The sequence below is a fragment of the Hippocampus comes genome, unplaced genomic scaffold (genome assembly GCF_001891065.2).
Source record: "Hippocampus comes isolate QL1 unplaced genomic scaffold, H_comes_QL1_v1.1 scaffold261, whole genome shotgun sequence".
Classification (NCBI taxonomy): domain Eukaryota; kingdom Metazoa; phylum Chordata; class Actinopteri; order Syngnathiformes; family Syngnathidae; genus Hippocampus; species Hippocampus comes.
Window position 1 is genome coordinate 4,114,858 of NW_017805824.1, and position 23,998 is coordinate 4,138,855.

General features: G+C 42.4%; 3 protein-coding genes across 6 annotated transcripts in view; 2 read left to right on the top strand and 1 right to left on the bottom strand.

The window, feature by feature from the left end:
• The window catches only part of dmxl2 (Dmx-like 2), a 37,303-nt gene extending 36,589 nt beyond the window's left edge, over window positions 1-714 (top strand). For 3 of the 4 annotated variants that reach the window (XM_019886477.1, XM_019886481.1, XM_019886480.1), the window contains one exon: window positions 111-714. In XM_019886477.1, coding sequence (XP_019742036.1) covers window positions 111-320 — 210 coding nt within the window. In that variant the 3' untranslated portion in view covers window positions 321-714. The remainder of the gene's footprint in view (window positions 1-110) is intronic. The other variant, XM_019886479.1, reaches the window with a different exon arrangement.
• Window positions 715-2,028: 1,314 nt separating this feature from the next.
• Window positions 2,029-9,317, bottom strand: gldn (gliomedin). The gene is made up of 10 exons (XM_019886507.1): window positions 8,353-9,317; window positions 7,619-7,670; window positions 7,526-7,543; window positions 7,343-7,441; window positions 6,989-7,090; window positions 6,807-6,923; window positions 6,598-6,681; window positions 6,167-6,292; window positions 5,946-6,096; window positions 2,029-4,489 (listed from the first exon to the last, which is right to left on the bottom strand). Exons 1-10 carry the CDS (start codon window positions 8,950-8,952, stop codon window positions 4,024-4,026), a joined length of 1,815 nt encoding a protein of 604 aa, XP_019742066.1. The 5' UTR covers window positions 8,953-9,317; the 3' UTR covers window positions 2,029-4,023.
• Window positions 9,318-15,566: 6,249 nt separating this feature from the next.
• On the top strand, window positions 15,567-22,285 carry cyp19a1a (cytochrome P450, family 19, subfamily A, polypeptide 1a). The gene is made up of 9 exons (XM_019886514.1): window positions 15,567-15,876; window positions 15,984-16,134; window positions 16,996-17,150; window positions 17,215-17,397; window positions 18,505-18,619; window positions 18,700-18,811; window positions 18,883-19,045; window positions 20,209-20,450; window positions 21,740-22,285. The coding sequence occupies exons 1-9, from the start codon at window positions 15,681-15,683 to the stop codon at window positions 21,995-21,997; spliced, it is 1,575 nt and encodes a 524-aa protein (XP_019742073.1). The 5' UTR covers window positions 15,567-15,680; the 3' UTR covers window positions 21,998-22,285.
• Window positions 22,286-23,998: the final 1,713 nt, after the last annotated feature.

Genomic DNA, 23,998 nt, shown 5'->3' on the forward strand with positions numbered 1-23,998 from the left:
TTTTTTTTAAATATGCGACTATTCGATTTAAAATTTCACTCGTATATCTGAACACCAAAATACATTCGAGAGCTGCAGCCCTAGCGGACTGTTCCGTCGTCTTTCACCAGGTGTGGAAGCTCGCTGGCCACGGGCTCATGCACTCCTTTGGCAGCGAGCACGCCAAACAGTCCATCTTCCGCAACATCGGCGCCGGCGTCATGCAGGTGGAAACGCGTCCCGGGAATCGCATCTTCACCTGTGGGGCGGACGGCACCCTGAAGATGAGGGTCCTCCCAGACCGCTACAACATCCCCAGCAGCTTGGTCGATGTCCTGTAATTTTCTTCCACTTTTGAAGGTCCGAAGAGGAACTCGTAAGGGGAAAGGGAAAAAAAAAAATCACAAACACTTATACAACACTCACGAGGCATTAATAGATGAGCTCGTCAAAAGCTTGCCGTACTCCGGGTATCTTTTCAAGTGTTCAGAAGTCCACCTCTGAGTGACAAACGGGGCTGCAAATGTGTGTTTTCCCCAAAGGCTACAAGCAGAAGTTTCAAGCATAAGGTAACATCCTTGATTTTAAAGCTAGATTTCTTGTTCTTTTATTGAAGACTCTCTACTCTTAGAGCGTGTCCATAGGGAAGCTATGCATGTCCTGTTCTCGTTCCGCGGTGCAATCACAGGTCTATTGACAGTGCTCTGTAAAAGTACTCTGGCAAAAATTTTAAAACGTGTGTAACTGTCGTCATTTTGTGCCCACAGCTGAACTCTCTTAGCATCTACTGTAACCGGCACTGTGGTTTGTTATTCAGTCAGTGGTATCCAAAGTGTGAATCAACTCGTTGGACTTTTTGTTCCCCCCCGCCCCCCCCCGTCTTTCGGAGGTAAATGCTAAACTTCTATTCTGATGACTGTAGGTAGGCTTCGCCCAACATAAGATTCGATATAGGGACACTGACCTGTCCTGGTCTGGCCTTGTGTGTGTGTGTGTGTGTGTGTGTGTGTGTGTGTGTGTGTGTGTGTGTGTGTGTGTGTGTGTGTGTGTGTGTGTGTGTGTGTGTGTGTGTGTTGACTCTGCTGTGTGTGCCCGCCCACCTGCCCACAAATGCCTGTTTGTGTGGCAGCTTCACTGCTTGAACATTCCTGTTGGGAAGATGATGTTGTATTCTTGTGACTGTGATTTCAATGTTTTCATCCGTCTGACACCCCCACACATCATCATTCACCCACAGCGGAAACAAAAGTTCACTTCTGATATTTTTTGCACAAGAAGATGAATTGTGTTTTAGGTTTTTTTTTGGATAATTGAATTTTATTATTTATTGATGTGTTTGACAATTCCTGTGTTGAAAACTGTAACTAAATGCCTTTTATTTTAGGAATGTAAGGGGTTTTACTGTATCTGACTTGACTGGGACACGTGCAACATAAGTCTATTTGTCTGTAAGTGTGTGATACCTTGCTAGTTGTTTTTACTGTTCGACCAGAAAAAATAGATACTTGCACTCACATTCTGGAGACACTAAAAGGATTTATTTCAAATAGATTACAGAAGAAGAAACTGTTAAATACAAATGAATGTCTGGCTTTATTTGGCCTAGTAGTCAAATGTTTGAAATAGTTTTAATATATAAATTATAGAAGTATAAAATCTGTCTCTCTCTCTGTCCCTCTCTCTCTCTCTCTCTCTCTCTCTCTCTCTCTCTCTCTCTCTCTCTCTCTTATATATATATAAAACATCTAACATGAAAGCATTTCTTTATTTTTTTTTGGTTTGTATCATATCGGCTGAATTAGTTGTAGCTTTTGTTAGGTGTATGGAAGTTATTTATGAAACAAATTTTATGTTTCTGTCCCTATATTTTAGCCCACAATATGTATTGTATATGTTCTACCAGTGACCCTACTGGTGTCTGGTGTGTGTGTGTGTGCGTGTGTGCATCAGTGTGTATAAGTGTGTGTGCATGCACGGCAACACAAACAAGTATCACGGGCAGGTGCTTGCAAAGGCACTGATGCCAGAAAGAAAGAACAGATCATGATGTGAGATTTACCTTTGTAAAGTGAATAAATTATTTTTATTTCATCTGGTGATTTAGCACTGTTGTCATTAGTTCTTCCTTTTTCTTTCTGTCCCTCGATTCTGCTTCTATTGCATTGTATGTACAGGATATAAAGAGATCACATACATTTAGATAAAATCCTACAAATGTTACATCAACTCATAGCTTAAAAAAAGTTCGTATAAATGATATTTTGTTTGATAAAAGTTGTGAAAATATGTTAGGAACTCCATAATGACACATTAATAAATAAAGAATGGGATATAATTAACAGCACTTTTTTTCTAATTACACAAATCATGGTAATTGTTCTCTAATGCAGTGGTTCTTGAACATTTTATATCAAGTACCAACTTAATGACCAACATTAAAACACAGTAGCTAGTAGTACTAAATGTTGATAAAATGAGGCAGAGGTTTTTTTACTAAAGAATGTTTTCTCTATTATCATACGGCACATTATTTACAGTTTTAACCTTAACGCTGCTCTTAAACACGGGGAAAACTTCACATAAAGTATGATACACTTAAGATGTACCCAAATAAATAGTGAAAAATTAAATGCAAATGCACTGTACTTAAAAAGGATGGTGTTGAATTCATTCCGTAACCACCCTCAAATCTACTTTTGCCTTTCCAAATAGATGTATAATCATTTTGTAATGTGTTTCTAATAAGGAAAACTGCACTGAATAATATTTTAGTATGTGTCATGTAGATATTTGGTGTGTGTGTGTGTGTCTGTGTGTGTGGAGGCAGGTGGACTCCTTTGATCAGTTTACCTGGAAGTTGTGTGAGTGTGTGCGAATAGTTAGCCAACAATTGGGCATTCAGTAAACAGTTCAGCAGTGCAATGCAGTCAATGAAGCCAATCTTGGGAATGTCTCTGTCGTGAGCAGGGATGACGTTACAGCGGGAATGAGTGGTGCTGTCGCCTCATCAGAAATCTGTGTAACCCCAATTTACCTCCTCCAACATTTTACTTGGTGTTCCAAATTATATTTACAAATTGCCCCCCTCCCCTTTGTATCAGCCAAACCCCCCTTTATCCCCGGGAGAGTAAAAAATCCTGGAGGCATCCCTGGTCGTTAGTTTCCTCTCAGTAATCCTCTCACGTGCAGCAGCAAACGGAGGTTGTTAAGCAGAGGGGCTCATGAGGACCAGACTTGGAGACCCCTGATTGAGCCTATGTGTTAGCATTAAGCTAGCAGACTTGGGCAAATGTTGTGGTTGTTTTAAATACATAAGGGTACAAATCTCTTTGTTTTATGTTTAGTTTGACAGCAACCTTCAACTATACAGCACTTGTCCCATTTTTAAATCAATAAATATATAAATAAAACTGCGTAGACCAGCATGGTTTTGTTGTGTTTTCATGCTGGTCTTGCCAGTGTCAACAGTTTCTAGCAGCGCAACAGCAGTGTATATTGGTCTTACTGGTGTCACTAGCAAGACCAGCAGCAAAAGTCCAGATTCAAACAGCTGAAATTTCGGACACTGGGTAACCCAGGGCGGGTTACCCAGTGTCCTATCAACTGAGCCACACTTTCCTGTTGGGCGGCTGTGGGCTAGTTCGGAGTAAGTTGCCCAGTGACCAAAAGTTTGGCTGTTTGAATCTTGGCTGTTTTACTTTTGCTGCCCGTCACCACCAAATCACAACAAAACCATGCTAATGTATGGTGTTGTATTTTTGTTGTTGTTGTTTTTAGCAGGGATGTATGGATTTTTTGTTTACTAGTTAAAGCAAAAAAAATCAACTGAATGATGCATCGTATCTCAAGGCACCACTGTCATTTCATATTTAATCCACTGTACACTGGAACTTTAAGCCACTGCCGCATTATGTATGGTTTGTACTTTTGAGTGATTGACCCTTTTTGCGTACACTTTGAGAATCCCTGGTCTAATAGCTAACTATGTGCTTGGACATATATATTTTTTAATCTAGAGTTTGATTGTCATTCTGTTGCAGGTCATCACTCATCAGAGATGAAGTAGACCACGTAGAGTTTGACGTAGTTGTTGTCCCACACATACAGGTGTCTGTCCTTGGGGCTGTAGGATAGCATTGCCAGCACTCCACCTGGAGGCCTCAGGTCAAAGGTTACATTAACCGGTTTACCCTTCAGCAGGTCATACGCAAAAGTGACTCTGGCGTCCTTGGTGTCCGTGACATACAGAACCCCGCAGGCGATGAAGGCGTTGCCGGCCTTAGTGCGTGGATAGGTGGTGTTTATATAGGAGGTGATGGAGAAAGTCTTTTGGTCCAATTGGGCCACCACGATGCTCTCGTCCAAGTTGGAGGCGTAGATCAACCACAGGCCGTTCTCGTCCGCCGCCATTTTGAAATAGGTCTTGGAATTATGCAGCAGATAGGCACGGTTGTGATAGAGAGCGTCATCTACAGTGAGTGTAAGGAGCTTCTTGGTGTCCAAGTCAAATCTGTCACAAACCACAACACGCCGGTTATTTGCATTAAACAACTAAATCAGTACTTCTCTTTTTTTTTTACACCAAGTAAAACCTTAATTAATATTTAGGTACCACCAAAATTTACAACAACAAAAAATACAGTCGAGCTAGTACCCATAAATCTCAATCAATCATGAGGCAGAGATTCTATTCCTAAATACAGTATAAATACAGTACATCTCAGAAATGGGAAAAAGTCACATTACGTTCAAGTCTTAAGTGTAACTGTGGAAAAAAAAGGAAGCAAGTCAAGTCTAGTCACCACCAAATTTCAATTTTCAAAGTCAAGTCGTTACTTTGTTCAAGCAAGTCATAAGTCAGGTCACACAATCTTGCTCAGTTACAACATTGATTGGAGTGACGATATTGTTTTTCACTGAACTCTAAAAATTAAGTGAACCTTTACATCTCTAAAAGTGAAATGAAATTCAACTTGTTGAATGTCTACACTTCATTGAGTGTCACACTGTTAATGTGGTGATAAATATTGAAATATGTTGAATGTGGGTGTAAACATGTATGATCATCAGATTTAAAAACTACAGACATTTTGTTTTTTGTTTTTTCTGGTGGCAATCCCTTAAATCGAATAAGTGTGTGTCTATGGGTGACTGAGATGTATTCACCTTTTGCCCTTTGTAAGTTGTCACTTGTTTAATGTTGAGGTAAGTCGACGTGCATTAGCTTACGGTGGCGTTGCCACATCAAATATGGCGGACATGCTCACAACCAAAAAATGACGATTGGTTTGTCACGTTGGCGTGAAGGAAACAAAAACACTCTTCTTCTGTCTTTCTTGCTTTCCTTCCTAAAAGGCAGATTTCAAACTATCAACACGATGACTTGTCATGCAGTTCAAGTCGAAGTCAAGTTGAGTCAATTACCAAGTCCCAGTTCAAGTTAAGTCGTTCCCAAGTTTTCTGCAAGCATATTGCAAGCCCCAAATATAGCGACTTGAGTCTTGTTCGAGTCATGTCCCCCAACTTTACTGTACTGGAGAAAAGTTTAAGCCACTGAAACATTATGCACATGACCGACTAGTAGGCATGTGGCATGCACTACATTCTGAACCTGTAGTACTAAAATGTTCACTAGTAGTTATGCATCACTAGTAACGTAGTTGTTTTCCAGGAATGCCAGGTTTCACCTACAAGTGTGCAGAAATATGAAACAGTAGTGGTGTGGAAAACATGACTTGTAAGACACCGTCGTTCTACTAGTGCACCTTAGACATTCTAATACTTCAAAGTTCTACTTCCCATGACCAACAACATAAGGTCCATATATTAGTACGCTCTTTGTCCTCACCTATTGCACTTTGGCATACCTTTGCCTCACTAGTAAAATTCAGTTGTCTTACCTGTATGCCAAAGTTTTCCTACAAGTAAAAACAAAGAGCGTACTACAACATCAGAATTTTGCTTACCTGGCAATGCTGGACGTGCCAGCAATCTGATAGTAGAAGGAGCCACCGTGCACTGTGTGACCACACCCCTGGTAGAACTTTCGAACATTCACAATGTCACTGCTGTTGGATTGCAACGCCGCAATGCTCTGATACTCCCTCAGCAGACGACCTGTGGGCAAAGAGATCTCATTCCACCTTCAAAGCATGTCTGTTCTACAGCGTGATGCCCGTCAACAAACCCGAAAAGTGTTCCGCCACCCATACGCGTTCGTCATTGAGCACGGCGGTGTCCTTCATCCATGTGCCAAATGTGCTCTCCATCTTTGTCACATTTCTGGGGTTGATCAGAGACTTTATCAGGCACTCTAAAGGGAGAACAAAAATTATCAGTAGGGCCGGACCGACATATTTTATTAGGCCATTGCTGTTTCCAGTATTTGGCAGACTACAATTCCGATAACCGATTAATTATGTGTGTGATATACTGTATAAATATTTCTGTTTGTTAATGCTTTTACATGACACACTTTTGGTTGTCTGAAGCAGATTGAATTGCTCTATGTATCGAATGTTTGAGATGTAGTTGCTTTGCCTAGTTACAAGATGTTTTTCCCCTGCCAGGCCTTTTTTGCATGATCTTGCCGGGTTAACTATGAATTTTTGAACACACCATTCCTCTTCGGTGCCTTCTCATGAAGTTTCCCAGCTGTCTTCACAAACAAGGTCTCATCATTTGGAATTGAATACAATGGTTCTGGAAAAGGCATTAAAGAGAAGAATTAAAGAAAGTTACTTCAAATTCCCAATAGCTGTTTAACACCCCCTACAATTCTCTCTCTCTCTCTCTCTCTCTCTCTCTCTCTCTCTCTTGTCCCTCACCCATGGTCTGAGCCGCTTGTAGGTGGGCTCTATGGTGCCTCGTTCTTGGGGGTCCCTGAGGTCCTGGAGGTCCAGGGGGCCCCACGGGTCCAGGTGGTCCAGGAGGGCCAGGGGGGCCTGAACAAAAAGGAAAGCCTCATGGATCATTATTATCCAAGTGAGAACAGCCCGTCGTGACTCACCCTTGATGATGACATCATTGGTTGGTTGGCCATCTTCTCCGGGGGGGCCTTGCTCTCCTTGCTCTCCCTTATCCCCCGGTTCTCCTTTTTCACCAGGCAGTCCTGTGGGCAACAACCAAGACTGTGTTCATGCACTCAGCACAACTCTAAAAACATCCCATGAACTGGAAAGTTCACTCAATTGTCATGACCTGTTAAACTTGTCAAAGCTTCTCCATCGAACTTAGCTTTGCATAGCTTGTGCTAGCAAGACATCGCTAAGCAGTGATCAAGTGTGAGTGAAAAATGACATGATAATTGTGGGAAACGTGAACGAGCCTCGTAAAGTGTACTACAGTACCACCTCATCCTTACCCCTTTTTCCTCGTTTACCATCAGCTCCAGGAAGCCCGTTCAGCCCAGGAATGCCATCCGTCCCATTAATGCCAGGCATGCCGTCTGCACCAGGCAAACCTACAATCACACAAAAAATTGGTTGGCTCTGAACTGGAGCGAGAATACACAATTTACAGATCGGCGAGTTTGATTGTCACATACCAGGTGGTCCTGGGGGCCCTGTGAGAGATAATTGAGGAGCATTAGAAAATATGAAGATGAATATAAAACATGCACATGTAGGTCAGACAGTACCAGCCAGGCAGACTCCTTTGGTGCTGTTACAAATGTCGACCAACAATTTAATCTGGAAAAAAAGAACATTTTAAATGTATTTATATTTTTAAGACAATGTACGATGTCACAAATGTGGAATTAAAATATCTGCTGTCCCATTCCATTTTGAAAATGGATTAAGAGGTTTGGCTAAAAAATTGATTAATTTGATTGGCTAGATTTTCTGTATTTGAAGTAAAAAAAAAGGAAAAAAAGGACACAAGCACAGCCACCCCTCACTGAGGTGGTGTATCACTTTGGCCACCCCTCTATAAAATTTCTGGCTTTGCCCCTGCTCAAAACTCAAAATGCTATTTTTCCATTGACATGAATGAAAATGCCATTAATATGTTCCATCCTCACCTCCAAAAAACAACAAATATTTTTGGAATGTGTTTTTAATTACAAAAAATAACATACTGTACTGTACTTCAAAAAACCATACCCTCATAATGAAATTGAAAGTAAATAATTAAACAGTTAGTTTTTACCACATTTTGCTGCTTCAATTCAATGGACAATGTGCTGCTCTTTGTGGAGTGCACTCCTTGGCCACTAGGTGGCAGTATCATGCACACAGAGACATACGAAGTACAGTATCACAACTGACTCAGTAAGCTGCAGTAATATTAGCCTTTTTTGAAGAAGATAAAGAACACATGCCTGTGTTTATCTATCTATCTATCCATCCATCCAGTTGGATGTCATCTTACCGGCACCATGGAATAAGTGAGCATCATCATCATATCATCGTGCACGTCTTGCTTGTGGTAACGATGGTTATGACGGTGCTTGTGTTTCCGATTGTGCTTCGGTTTCATCTCAGTTTCCTCTCCGACTTCCAGGCTGACCTCCTGCTGCTCGGTCTCCACATCTTCCTGACGGTCGAGCTCCTCCTCCACCTCTCGCTCTACCTCCCGCTCCTCATCCGTCCCTATCTCCTTCTCTTGCGTCACCTCTAACGTCTTCTCCTGCCCCTCATCCAGCTCAAGCGCATCACTCCTCTTGTTTCTGGAGTATTGATACTGCGGTTTCCCCACATTCCTCTGAGCTCGTTCTCTGGGCACCTCCTGGAGAAACTCCACCACTGAGCTCTGCTCCACCTGTGTCAGCCTGTCTCCCGCCTGCTCCAGGAGGACGTTTTGTTGATTCTGCTGGATCAGAAGCATTAAAAGGCCCACAGAGTTTAATAATGCCAGTGCACACGTCCCGTACAGCACCAGCCGCTGAGGACGAGTCATGCTGGGGATCGGGATCCACATGGTTACCGCGTCACCTGCTCTTCTCTTGGAGTCACCCATACACCTCAGCATCAGCGGTCGACCACTATTTATTCACTAAATATTTACAACCACCACAGTGGATTTCACAAAAAAAAAGTAGTCCTTCCTTGCACGGATAAGATGAGCACTCCAAAGAGGCGAGGCAGTCAGTCAGTTAGTCCGGGCTCTGTAAAGGCTGGCTGGTAACTACAGTGCCTGTTGTGTTGCTCGCCAAGTGGGATGCGTACATGTGTGTGTGTGTGTATGTGTCAGTTATGTTGGAGTGGGCATGACACAATCTTCTGGGCTTGTCTGTGAAGAAGCCCCCGCCTGTTCAGTCACCTGATTTATATTCAGCACAGTCCATTCTAGAGCATCGCCGTGGGCAGATACACGCGCACACACACACACACACACACACACACACACACACACACGCACACACACACACACACGCACACACACACACACTCACGCAGCACTCACATACTGTACATATTCAGTCGTAGCACAACATATAATAATTTTCTTATTTATTTAAGACCGCCTCCTTCATCTTTTGATATTTACTTCTGTCCCTTTCAAACTGCACCTCTTTGTCCTTCCTCATTACTTTCTTGCTTCCGATTGGAGATTCAAACCAAAACCTAGAAGTGTGAGGCACACATGCAAATCTCGCTGTCCATTTATTTCCTTTGCTTTCCAGGATTGAATCTTGTTTAATTTCCTTTTTTTTCATACTTCCCTTATGGACTACTTCATTGTCTTTCTTTTTCATTCCTTTCATCTTCACTCCCTTCTCTGTCCTTCCTTCTGTTTTCTTTATTTTTTTCCAAAATTCAAAAGCTGTCTGTAAAGTAGTTGCCCATTCTACCAGTAACTACAGTCGAGCACCATTTACCCATTTAAAACAAGGATGTTTCAACAGTGTAGTTTTCTTGAAAACTCAAGGTGCTGTTTCATGTAAACTCTCGGTTTTTGATTCAGTTCAAGTGGAGTGAAGTTTGGTTTCGGTCAAAAGGAATAGGACACGTTGGAACCGGAAACCACCGTTTTCAATTAAACTGAAAGGACTTTGACTGGCGTTTCACTTCTGTCAGTGTGCTCCTGATGATGATCAATGATTTACATCAGTAATCAATGTGTTAAAGTGGCAGACTTTTTCACAAGTCAGTTCATGACCTTTCCTCCAGCAAGGCGCCCCCCCCCCCCCCCCCCCCCCCCCCCGCCACTACAACACCCACATCTCCCACCCCCGCAGCCCTCGTCCTTGTCACATCTTTGCAGCCTCCATCCACCAACTGTGACAATGACCTGTTTCCATTGCTTCGATTTGGGCCATAAAAGTGACATTTCTGTAGGAAAATGACAGGTCTGCATAGTTGCCGGAGGCCTTGATGCATCCTCCTTAACGGTGAAAAAGCGGCTACTTCCTGTTCTAATTAAACTATAATAAATGCAGGATCCTGAAATCTCATACCACTTGAACCGAAGGGACTCTGCATTTCCGTCATCACTAAATGCCTCATCTTTTAACTTTTCATTTTCCATGCACACATGCAGTATATATATATATATATATATATATATATATATATATAATAAAATATCATTTCAAAATGTAATAATAGCCTTTCTGACATGAATAAATACGTGATTACTCCTTAATCTTTCAGTGAAAGTATTTTAAAGGTGCTGCTCTGCCGCGGGTATCAAGGCCCCCTCTGACCTCTGTTACTGATGTTGAGTGTGCATGATCTCTCTAATGCTGTGTTAACCTGTCAATGGTTCGAGATACCTCAAACGTACACAGGCAGTTCTCCGGTTTGCTTCAAAACAAAAATATTTGATTGATAAAAAAATACGCAAGACCAATGAAGTACAACAAATGAGTCAAACCAAAAATGCTTGAAAAAGGCAAGGGTAAAATCAACGGAAATAGCTTGATGTGAAAGGACAAGAGGAAAGCCAAACCGGGAAAGATAGAAAACCAAGAATAAGCTTAAACAACATAAACACTATGAAAATGCAGAAACGAGGCATGCAAATACATGCCGTGAATGAGACAGAAACTTGATAATATTCAACACTTGAGACAACGCCATGAGCAAGATGTGGAATAATCCAACAGCGGCTTGCCAGTTTGGTAGCCCGTAAATCCGGCGTTCCTAACATGTACTTTTCAAGCCAACCAACCTTCGTGATCGACCGTTACCGCACGTGCACACGCGCATGCACTCGTACATGAAAGAAACTGAATGAGAACAATTTCAAAAAAGACCTATCGCAACAGCTCTGATTGCAAGCTGCAAGCGCAGACTGCTGACCGCTAACAACTTCCGGTGATGGAGGTCATGCGCCACCGTGGGTTAAAGGTGACCTGCTTTTTTTAGTTTCTTTTATTTTTTAAATAATTTGTTGTCACACTGAAACTGATAGAATGCAGTGTACACAAACACATATAATAGTAATAACGCGCATAGTCTAACACCCGCAATCGACTTGGGACCAGGGCTACTACAGCCTTAAATGGTCGATTGTAATGCATGCCAGGTGCACCGCTGGACGGAAGCGCCCCCCACTTCATTAGGAACAGAGATCAAAACTGAACCGAGTCATGACAAACCCCGAACCCAACCCCACCCCCAAACCCTAATCCTAACCCTCTACCCCTAACCTCAAACCCCGACCCTGCAAAATTACATATGAATGAATCCAAAGACTTTTGGAAGAATATTCTATGAACTGACCCAATGGAAGTTGAACTTTCTGGTAGGTTTCTTGTTTCATCTGGCGTAAATATAACACAGCATTTTGGATGGAGGGAGGCAGTATAGATACTGTAGCTCCCACTGCATCTGGAGTATGCAGTCATGTCTTGCTGTCAAATGTTACAACGGGTGAAACTGGAATCAAACAGTAGTTGAAGGGTTAAAGAAAACCAATGCTTCATTCACAAATGCGATCACACGTGTTTTCTACTAAAGTCAAAGCACTCGTGTCCACATACACATGAAGAGATGGCTTGAAGTGTAAGATTACAGTTCGTTCCAGGTCCTGCACTCTGTGGAGCAGAGTTGTTGTTGTTCTTGCCTGAAGCTGTGGGTCACTGATAGACAGTTGTTGACCAGCTTGAATCCCTCCCGCACATATGCGCACACATCGGAGCTCTCTTCTTTGTTGCCTTTCATTCATGGTGCTCCCAGGCAGTCGAGGCTGGGGGCAAAATGAACAAAAACACAATAAAAGAGCAAGCATAACACACTGTGATCGCGTGCTTATCTAGGTAAGGTGCACGTCTTCTACATGCGTGCACTGCAAGGAAATTCATAATGTGGACAAAAGTATTGAGACGCCTCGCCAGTAGCCACTGGAAGGATGAGGGGAAATGAAAGAAAATCAACCTTTTTATTTTGTGTGAATGTGCTTCAGCTCACCCTCGACTCCAGTGAGGACAAGCGCTATAGAAGATGGAAGGCTGCTATATTAGATGATGAACTGAAAAGGTTTATCCATGAAGTGTAGCTACTTTAAAAAGGTAAAAAAAAAAAAAAAGTCAACACAAGTACAGTACATCGTGAATGTTTTGCTCTGCCCCCTCCTCCACCCTTCCTGAGGTGCAGCTGTCTCTCTTATCTTCTTCCAAACACAAGCTATGATGTCAGGCTTTGTTGCTCCAGACAAGGACGAAAGTCTTTATATTTCAAATGATAAACAGATGCATTATTGTTATGACAGTGGCTTTTTTTTCCCCAATGCATTGGTGCCAAGTAACCATGTTGGAGTGAACTGAGGAATTTCATTTGGACAAAAGTAGTGCTTTGTCAGTACCTGTGGCATATATTCTGGACCTTTTTTGGTGGGGGGGAATCAATTACTCCCCTTACCGTGCCAATAGTGGGCGTTCACTGGATATAAATTTTTTTATTGTGGTGCAAAGTAACTAGAATTTAAAGGCTTAAAACCTTGTACCTGGGATAGGCTCAGCTCACCCTTGATCCCAGTGAGCATCAGCGCTAAAGGAAATGGATTGATGGATATTTTACACTCACGGAAAGAGGAAATAGTTGAAAAATGTTATTCTGTAAAAACAGCACCCAAAAAAAAAATCAAACAAAGTCTTGTGTTTAACCTACATTTCCTTAGCTCCATTCGATAGTAGTTTAATACTGACCATTAGATCCCCTTCTTTATTTTAATGTTATCTAATGTATAAATATATTTACTTCTTGTTGACACATCCATAATTTACAGTATGCTGTTAAATGTGCTCGTTGACCCCTCGAGACAGGGGGATGCGGTTTACCACAATACAAAGCCCAGAGATGAGGTTAGATTAACATCTGCTCACGAGGAGCATCGCTTCATCATGCTAAACAATCTGGGTCTCTGACATCATGTGGAACACCGCCATCAAATCAGGGTCTCAGTACACAGTGGGCCATTTAAACACAGCACATTCTTGGACGAGAGTGGGCGGTGGCTGATTGATACTCGACATAACAGAGACACTTTTCCTTCTAACAACAAAGACTTTGTCACTCAACTGCAGTTAATCTTCCCCGACATTCATCTCATTACCAAAGTCAACAAATTGTGTGCAATTTGCAACTTGCAATGAGAGTGTGCTAAAAAGGTGATCGCGTTTATGATCCATTTTCTGAACCACTTTATCCTTACGAGGGTTGCGCGAGCCTATCCCACATCTGATTTCGGCCACAAGGCCGAGGTACACCGTGAACTGGTTGCCAGCCAATCCCAGAGAGTTTATGAAATGAAATTAAATACAATTCAGTCACAAAAGCATATAGATTTGTTTGCCATTTACAAAAAAAAAAGTCTTCAGACAAATATCAAAATTAAATAATTTTTTTATTACATTTTTTTCAAACAGTTATGAAATAAAGTTGTTTTATTATCATTTATTTACTAATATATATCTCCCAAGGCCAGCCGGGAAGCTTAGTCTCTCCGGTGTGTCCGGGGCTGTCCCTGGAACACTTCTCCAGGAAGCGTCCTAATCTGGCTCCTCTCATTGTGGAGGAACAACGGCTGTACTCTGAGCCCTTCCTGGATGAATAAATCTCACCATATCTCTAAGGAAGAGCCTACACGCACTGCGAAGGTGACTCATTTCGGCCGATTGTATCCGGGATTTCGTTCTTTTGGCACACGCACCACCGCTCGTGACCATAGGTGACAATAGGAATGTAAATCGAGAGCTTTGCCTTTGGGCTTAGCTCCTTCTTCACCAATGCAGAGTTCACATCACTGCAGACACAACACTGATCTGTCTGTCAATCTCCCGTTCCATCCTGGCCTTATTTGTGAACAAGACCCCAAGTTACTTGAACTCCTCCACTTGGGTCAGGATCTCATTCCCAACCTAGAGAGGGGAACTCCACCCTTTTCTGACTGAGGACCATGGTCTTAGATTTGGAGGTACTGATTTTCATGCCAACCATTTCACACATGCTGCCTGCGAGCCGCTCCAATGAGTGTTGGACATCTGGGCTTGATGAAACCAACAGTACGACATCTGCAAAAATTAGAGACGTGACACTGAGACCACCACCCTGGACCCGCTCAACCTAGAAATTCTGTTTATAAAGGTGATGAACAGAATCGGTGACAAAGCGCAGCCTTAGCAAAGGGCTACCCTCATTGGAAACGAATCCAACTTGCTCCTGGCAATGCGGGCCAAACTCAGACTTTGGTCTTACAGGGACCAAACAGTCCATATCAAGGGATTTGGTACTCCCCACTCCCAAAGCACCTCCCACTGAACTCCAGAGGGCCGCGGTTGAACACCTTCTCCAGGTGCACAAAACACATGTAGACTTGTTGGGCGAACTCCCATGTGGACCCTGTTGGGCGTGTAGAGCTGGGCCACTGTTCCATGGCCAAGATGAAAGCCACATTATTCCTCCTGAATCTGAGATCCGGCTTCCTGGTGGGCCCTCCACTCCAGCACCCCTGAATAGACTTTCTCCAGGGGGGGGTGGGGGGCTGAGGAGTATCATTCCCCTGTCGTCCACCTTCTTAAAAAGGGCGAGCACCACCACAGTTTGCCAATCCAAAGGCACTGCCCCTAATGTCCATGCAAGCCCCACAACATCCAGAGTCAGAAATCGAGGCAGATCTCATCCACCTCGGGAACCTTGCCACCAAGAAGCTTTCTAACCATACTGATGATTATTATTTTATTTTTTTATCATTTGAATTTAGCAGGCTTATTAGTAGCACTCTTCTATAATTTGTGTCAAATTTACAATACTGTATATTTACTTTCACTTACACAACATTTAAGTAGTCGTGCGAGTGCTTTTGCGATCTCTGGATTTTGATAGATCGTGCAGGTGTCATGTACTGTATATTCTGCCGTGACCTGTGTGAGTTTATAATCGTAAGATCCAACCAGAATGAGTGTCATACTAAACTTTCCCTCCCTCGCTGCTCAGTCAGTGACTCAAGCAGGTGTTCGCTTGAGAGTTTTCCAAGCAAAATCGTTTGATGTTCAAAGCAAGAGTGCAACTCCTTCTTCTCATCAGCCAAATGTCAAATACGGCACTGTAGTGTATGCTCAGGGACACCGGCCTCAATCCAAGCGTCAAGGTTACGAGTGTATTGTTTACCTTTTTCCCCCCATGTGTTGTGGCTTTTGCGTTGCCCTGACCTGGCTCATAACCAACGTCGACAGCCAATAAAGAAGAAGCACTTGTGCTTGCGCAACTTTCATCGCGGAGTTTGCGTCCTGCGTCTTTTCAATCCACCTTCTTATGGAGCTGATCTCTGCTTGTGAACGGACCATGACTGTGGTTGACTTTGAGGCGATAGCGTCCGAACTGGTGCCCACGTCCCAGAATGCAACTGTGGGAGCAGCGGTTGGGATTTCCCTGGCAACCAGAACTCTGCTTTTACTCGTCTGTCTACTGCTGTTGGCTTGGGGACACATGGACAAGCGACGCGTACCAGGTGGGTCGTCTCGAATAAACTCTCAAGATGAATCATGTCTTTCTCAGTCAGTTGTCAGAAGAGGAAGTTCACTGACTGTTTTTTTGTTTTACGTTTCTTTTCAACAGGTCCATATTTTTGCCTGGGATTGGGGCCACTTCTTTCATATGTGAGATTTATTTGGACGGGCATCGGCACAGCCAGCAATTATTACAACGACAAGTATGGTGACATTGTCAGAGTTTGGATTGATGGGGAAGAGACTCTCATTCTCAGCAGGTTGGCTCTTTAGCTTAACTTTGAAGAGGGCAATGATTCATATTGTAAAATGCAATAGCATTGCTATTATTTCGTGGGAAGATGAGGTGGGGGGGGGGGATTTTGGAAATATCTCCAATTGGAAACTTACAAAAGGCATTATGAGGGAATGAACCTGAAAGGAGGGTAATTTAATGGAAAGGTATCATATCCAAGCATAAATGATAAACATAAGCAGAGATCTATGCAAAAGAATATAACTAAACAGCATAACATTTCAACAGATTTGATTTGTTTCCTAGAATTGCTAAAAATTTGATTGAACAATTGTTTCATGGAATAACAAAAACATTAATGTTGAGTTCATTCTTACTTATTTCACTGACCCAAGGCATTCAAAAATTAACATGAATTTCCAACCTAGTGCCATTCAAACTGCAAATCCTTTGCCTAATAGCATCATTGCATTAATTTTTTTTAAACAAGAAAAAAAACAGTAACTTCATACAAAAACAGTCAATTTGCTTTCATACAACCTTGCGAATTACCATGACCTAGATAACTGTGAACCTAGAAAAGCATAGAGAAAAAAACTCAAAATTTTGAGCATTGGGATTTTATATATTGATGATGTGACAATAAGTGAAAAACGACATACTTCGCAAAAGAACCCCCCCCCCCAAAAAAAATATCTTTGTTGCATGACACTATACTTGAACCATATGTGGTTTTAGGCAGGAAAATGCTGAAAAATATTTTCCCCCAGTAATTTCCCTGTTAAGAACCTACCTTCGGTTTTATAAATGCCTGACTCATCCCCATGAATTCTTGTTAAATCCTGTAATTTCATAACCCTAAAAATTCTATTCTTATTCTCGCCAGAGCATCGGCGGTGCACCACGTTTTAAAGCATGGACACTACACCTCGCGGTTTGGGAGCAAATTAGGACTAAGCTGCATCGGCATGAACGAGAGGGGGATTATATTTAACAACAATGTCACCCAGTGGAAAAAGACACGCAGCTATTTCACCAAAGGTAACAATTGCAATTCCACCGGCTCAATGAGAAGGACGCCACCGACCTCGACATTCTGCTGCAGCCTTGACAGGCCGGGGCCTTCAACAGACCTCGGAGGTGTGCGTCTCCTCGACGCAGAAACACCTGGAGAACTTGAGGAAGGCTGCGGGAGGGGATGCATTGACAAACGTGGATGTCCTCAGTCTGCTCCGCTGCACTGTGGTCGACATCTCCAATAGACTCTTCTTGGATGTGCCCTTCAATGGTAAGTGCGCCTGGAATTCCGTTTTTGGAATCTTGCTGGAAAGTAGTTTTGTGTAATAGTTTGCATGTTCTCCCGTTCCTGCGTGGGTTTTCTCCGGGTACTCCAGTTTCCTCCCACCTTTCAAAAACATGCATGGCAGGCTGATTGAACACTCTAAATTGTCCCTAGGTGTGAATGTGAGCGTGGATAGTTGTTCGTCTCTGTGTGCGCTGCGATTGGCTGGCAACCGGTTCAGGATGTCCCCCGCCTACTGCCCGAAGACGGCTGGGATAGGCTCCAGATAAGCGGATCGGAAAATGGAAGGATGGATCTATCACTATATCCTGAAATAGGATAGATAACATTCACTTATATTGACATGCAGATGACACAGTGTATTTGTCAGCAACTCAAATATCCCCGAGTTTGGTTGTATTTAGAATGAGTCATTCACTTCATGTAATTGAAAAGTGTTCCAATGCAGAAACAGCCGCGCTTAAAGTCTCACTGCCAAAATGTATTGGTGATTTCAAATTTTAGACATTCATAGTGGAGGCAAACCTGACTGACAGAAAGGGGGTGGCCCACTGAAATACACGTCTTGCATAACGGTTAAGACAAGCAGCTTCATAAAAATCCTGTGAGTTGCACAATTCTCATGTGTTGCCCTGAAGACTGTGGATAGGAGCGGATAAATGATCGTACCTGCTCATTACACATCATAATCACAATAAAGGCTTGCAATTGTTCCAACACGTTCACAAATTCATAAATTTCTCAAAACTGATCCGATTTATTTTACTGTCTATTGTGTAAATGCGACACGGTTGCCTTATCCTGGCACTCACAGATTCCTCTGGTGTATTGCAACAATTTAATTTGGGATTTCTCCAGTGGCATTAACATGAAAGACAGCTTGAGTGACAAAGACGGAATGTTTGTCAAGGAAGCTAAGAAAGAAAGCAACACTTAAAATAGAAGAACAATTGCAAATTGAGTGCAGATTGTCTGTCAATATGAGAGGAACAAACCCATTTAGCAATAAAGAAGCAATAGATTTTATTTTATTGATTTTAACACTTGCTATCTAGCTTAACCAAGCTTTTCTAACGATGCATTTTTGTTCAGAAAAAGAGCTAATGCAGAAGATTCTGAAGTATTTCGAGACATGGCAGAGCGTCCTGATCAAACCAGACGTCTACTTTAAACTTGACTGGATTTACCAAAGGCACAAGACAGCAGCGTGAGTCACATGATTGGAATAGACCCCATAAAATCCACCCCCCACCAAATTCTCTGCTCACGTGATCGTTCACTTTGCAGCCAGGAGCTCCAAGATGCCATCGAGGGCCTTGTGGAGCATAAAAGAAGAGAAATGGACCAGGCGGATAAACTGGACAACATCAACTTCACTGCCGAGCTCATATTCGCACAGGTTGGACAAAAACAACAGACTCCTCCGCCTCACAAGGATAAAATGGTTTCACTGTTCCCATTTGGTTTTAGAATTGCGGCGAAATTTCTGCTGAGAACGTGACTCAGTGTGTGCTGGAGATGGTGATCGCCGCACCGGACACTCTATCGGTCAGCCTCTTCTTCATGCTGCTGCTTCTCAAACAGCATCCGCATGTGGAGCTGCAGCTCCTCCAGGAGATAGACAGTGCCTTGGGTGAGGATTTGCAGGAAATGTTATGACAACATGCAGGGGAGGCCGGTCACAGATATCCATCCGGCCCTCCCTCACTCCATCCTTCCCTGACTCTCTCTCTCTCTCTCTCTCTCTCTCTCTCTCTCTCTCTCTCTCTCTCTCTCTATATAGATAGATAGATAGATAGATAGATAAAAAGATAGATAGATAGATAGATAGATAGATAGATAGATAGATAGATAGATAGATAGATAGATAGATAGATAGATAGATAGATAGATAGATAGATAGATAGATAGATAGATAGATAGATAGATAGATAGATAGATAGATAGATAGATAGATAGATAGATAGATAGATAGATAGATAGATAGATAGATAGATAGATAGATAGATAGATAGATAGATAGATAGATAGATAGATAGATAGATAGATAGATAGATAGCATGGTGGTCAACTGGTTAGCACCTCCGCCGAACAGTGCAGGCCTTTCTGTGTGGAGTTTGAATGTTCTCCCCGGGCCTGCGTGGGTTTTCTCCGGGTGCTCCGGTTTCCTCCCACATTCCCACAAAAAAATAAAACATGCATGGCAGGTTAATTGGGCACTAAATGTGATTGTGAGCGCGAGTGGTTGTTTGTCTATGTGTGACCTGCGATTGGCTGGCAACCAGTTCCTACTGCCAGATGACAGCTGGGTTCGGCTCCAGCACACCCTCAACCCTCGCGAGGATAAGCAGATCAAATGTAGGGACAATTTAGAGTGTTCCATTAACCTGCCATGCGTGTTTTGGAATGTGGGAGGAAACCTCAAATTACTTGAACAACTAACAAAATGCATCTCTCTAACGAACTGCACACATTAATACATTTAATGATCAGCATCCCTGATGAGTATGATTAATTTATTTAGTTTTTTTTGTCATTGTATTTTATAAATATTGATTCTAAACTGCCCGAAAATATACATGTAGCACAGTTGTGTGATACTAGTTTGCATTTTTATATATTTTTGATTTTTTTGTACAGCTACAACATGATTTTGATGGTATGAAGAGGTGGATTAAGTCCGCTGACGGAACCCACGTACCAAATGCTTTCATTTGGTACGTGGGTTCCGTGGGACCTCACTGCCAATATGACAAAATAGCGGTTTTTAACAGAGGGTGAATTCTTTGCTTTTAGGTGACCGACCCCTGCAAAACGATGACCTTAACAAGCTGCAAGTTCTGGAGAGCTTCATCAATGAATGCTTGCGTTACCACCCAGTGGTAGACTTCACCATGCGGCGTGCACTGTCTGACGATGTCATTGATGGCTACAGGGTCCCAAAGGGCACAAATATCATTCTGAACACCGGCCGAATGCATCGCACAGAGTTCTTCCCCAAACCCAACGAATTGAATCTAAAAAACTTTGAAAAGAATGTAAGTAGACATTTTCCTTGAAGTACAATAAAATGCGTTAAGAGGAACAAAACCCATCTTAAAATCTGCATTTTCAGAAGCGATATTCACACCGTGTTTTGCTTTTACCTTTCTTTTTCTTAATTCTGTTCATGGGATTCATATTTTGGTCCAACAGATAGTTTCCATCTCATAAAGTATTCAAACATAATAATGTTATTACTTGAGTGCCATCTTGTGGTATTATGGTGCCAAGAAGCCGTTGAAGTGAGTTGAGCACTTCATTTAGACCAAATTAGTGCTTTGAGGCGATCTCATACCATCTTGGTGCCCAAGGCACAAGATCACTTATGTCAGGGATGGGCAACTGGTGGCTCACGGGGCCTCGATGAATTATACCAAGTTATAATATTTTCAGTTTTTTTTTTTTGGGGGGTGGGGGGTGTTGCTGTGGGGCAATTTCAACATGTTTCCTCGACTACAATGAAAGTGAGGGCGAGATTCTCCAATTTTCCCAATGCATTTCAATGCTTGCTTCTTCCGAGAAATATTCCTCATGTTCTGAGCCTGCTTCGTGTGTTATCTCAAAATGTCTGAAAATGTTAATTAGCCAAAATCTGCTGCAAGATTGCTGGGCCCCCTGAAAAGTTTAGAATTGCCTAGAGATGCCACAAGATGGCGGCAAAGCACAATTTTCTCTGAGACAAGGCTGTGACCTGGCTAAAATGAAGCTTCTCCCATCAGTTCAATATACCGTAGTTGTTTGGCGCCACCATGCGGGCAGGTGGCACCAAAATAATATTCATATATTCAATCGCGAATATGCTAGGTTCACTGAAATTGACACCCCGGCTAAAAGGTTTATAATTGCCTAAATATGCCACAAGATGGTGGGAAAGCACTACTTTAGCTTGAATGAAGCTCCTCACCTCACTTGCACTGAGCTCCTTGGCACCAAGATGCCACAAGATGGCAACAAAGCACAACTAGTGTCTAGATAAGCCCCTTAACTGGCTTCAACATAATTCCTTCGTACCAACACGCTGCAAGATGGCATCAAAGCACTACTGTATGTCTGTCTAAAATGAACTCCTCAGCTCACATCAAATTAGTTCCTTTGCATCAAGAGGCAACAAGATGATGGCAATGCAACTACTTTTGTCTAAATTAAATGCCTCATATTTTTATACATGGAAGATTTAAAGAAAAAATAAATCTGCAAATGCCAAACAGTTGACACGTGAACGTTCACTGGAAAGAAGACAGGATGGAATGGTTTGATAACTTTCTAAGTGGCTTTCCTTCTCCAGGCTCCACGACGTTACTTCCAGCCATTCGGATCCGGTCCTCGAGCCTGCGTGGGCAAACATGTTGCTTTGGTCATGATGAAATCAATCCTGGTGACGCTGCTCTCCCAATATTCCGTGTGCCCTCACGAGGGTTTGACTTTGGACTGCCTCCCGCAGACCAACAACCTCTCCCAGCAGCCTGTGGCGCACCAGCACGACAGCCAAAGTCTCACCATGACATTCTTACCCAGAAAGAGAGGACACTGGGACCCTCTTTGAGACTTTTTGTTTGCCTTCTCTCTTCCCAGACATTTATATCGTGACCACATACGTACAATACAATACAGCTTACCTATTTATTGGGTACACATTATTCATGATAAACAATTGCCAAATGAATGCATTAGATACATTGAGCTACTTTGTGTTTTGCTGTTGTGTGGCTGTACAGGGCTTATTTGCATGTGTATTGAATTCACTATCATACATTAAACTGTATTTTATTATTATTATATTTTTCACTTTCAATAAATTATTGCAGAGGATTGTGGCAATATTTTGCGTCGTGTTGTGCAACATTGTCACCGTATGTCGATGATCGATGTCAGGATTGGGGAAAATTAGCACTCTTGTGAAGGAGGCAATCGAACAGAAGTGTTCTCATACTGTTGAACATAAAGTTGTGTTTACTTATAGTGGTCAGAAGAGGTCACTGTAACATACAGTAATGCTGAGTGCTGAGAACCTCAACATGCAGTCCAGTGATTTGAATTGATGTTCATAATGTTCCACTCAATTCTAGTAAATCATTTTACACAGAAATGTGTTGATAAATCCGGTATGATGTCTTTAAATAGAACGAAGATACAATTTTTATACCTAAATGTGAATGTCGGTAAAAAATGTTTTGTTTTTTTTTTCCACTACGGCTTTTCCACTTTTGGCCTTCTAGTACAATTACTGTGCTGCACTAGTAACACTACTAGGACCAAGTAGTAGGCACATGTCACACAATAGTAGCCTCATAGGGTTTACTACTAACAAGAATATGCCCACGAGATGTTTTGCTTCACTAGTAACGTGTAGTTGCCTTAGTAGAGTGAAGAAACATCATAGTCGCGCCAAAAAAAAAAAAAAAGAAACCCAAAACGTTTCAAGTAAAACAGTTTTTCTACTAGTGCACCCTCTGCATTCTACTACTCTCAGGACAAAGAATGTCCTAGTACATGGACCCGAAAAGCTTGACAAATAAATGAAACTGCTTTTCATAGCACCCTTGGCCAAAAAGCTTCTGTTATTATGGCGTTGTTTTCATCTGTGTTGGACTGCCTGTTTGGGTGTGTTTTTATTTTGAGTTCGTTTCCTGTGTTTCATCGTTTTTACAAGTTTCCGGCATTTGTTATTTTGCTTTGAGGTGTGTTCACTGCTGTTATTTTTCTTTGTTGGCTTTACTATGTGCTTGGCTTTGGTCTATGCTTTGGGAGTCGGAACGTCTCCTTTGTGGACAAACAATGAACTGTGCTCCGTGATGTTTGGCGACCGCCGTATTTGAGCCGCTGTCTGCCAGACTACAAAGCATGTGTATTGTTAGCCAAGTATTGCGATAAATTCTCTGTGGTTTACAGTTCTTGTTTGTGCCTTTAAAGGAAAGTTCTAACTTCTTGTGATTGAAAGGATTGTTGAATGAGAATTTAGACGTTCGAAGTTACTTTGCGTCTTTCTGAGAAATTCAAGTTCAGTCTGGTCGTGACAGACAGATAGGATGCAGGCTAGCTCTCAGCACTAGTGTGCAGTGCACCTTCCTCCCTTTGCAGCCATGGCCCGCAATTGTGCCTGGATCAAGGACAAATGTGTTCTCTGCTGGAAAAGGTAATGGAATATCCAGAAAAGTTCACCAGGGAGCTCAGATGATGATTTTATCCTCCCAAAAGACCCCCAATCTGACCGCTCATGAGGAACTATGAGGAAGTCCTCATACCAGGTGCGTCGGGACTACTCAGATTGTGTTCTTGTTACATTTTAGTCCGCAGTAGTTGGAATAAACCAGCTACCTTTTCACATGGCCTGTTTGAGGCGCTACACATGCAGTGATCGCCAATTTATGAGATAATTATCTTAATATACAGTAAACGGTATACTTTCTGTGACAAATGTGTTTGGTGGTGTGCCATTAGATTTTTCAAGTATAAAATATGTGCCGTGGCAAACTGGAAAACATTGACTTGCAGTACCAGCTATCTCTATTCTGGGGGGGGGGGGGGGGGGGGGTGCGCGCAGCGC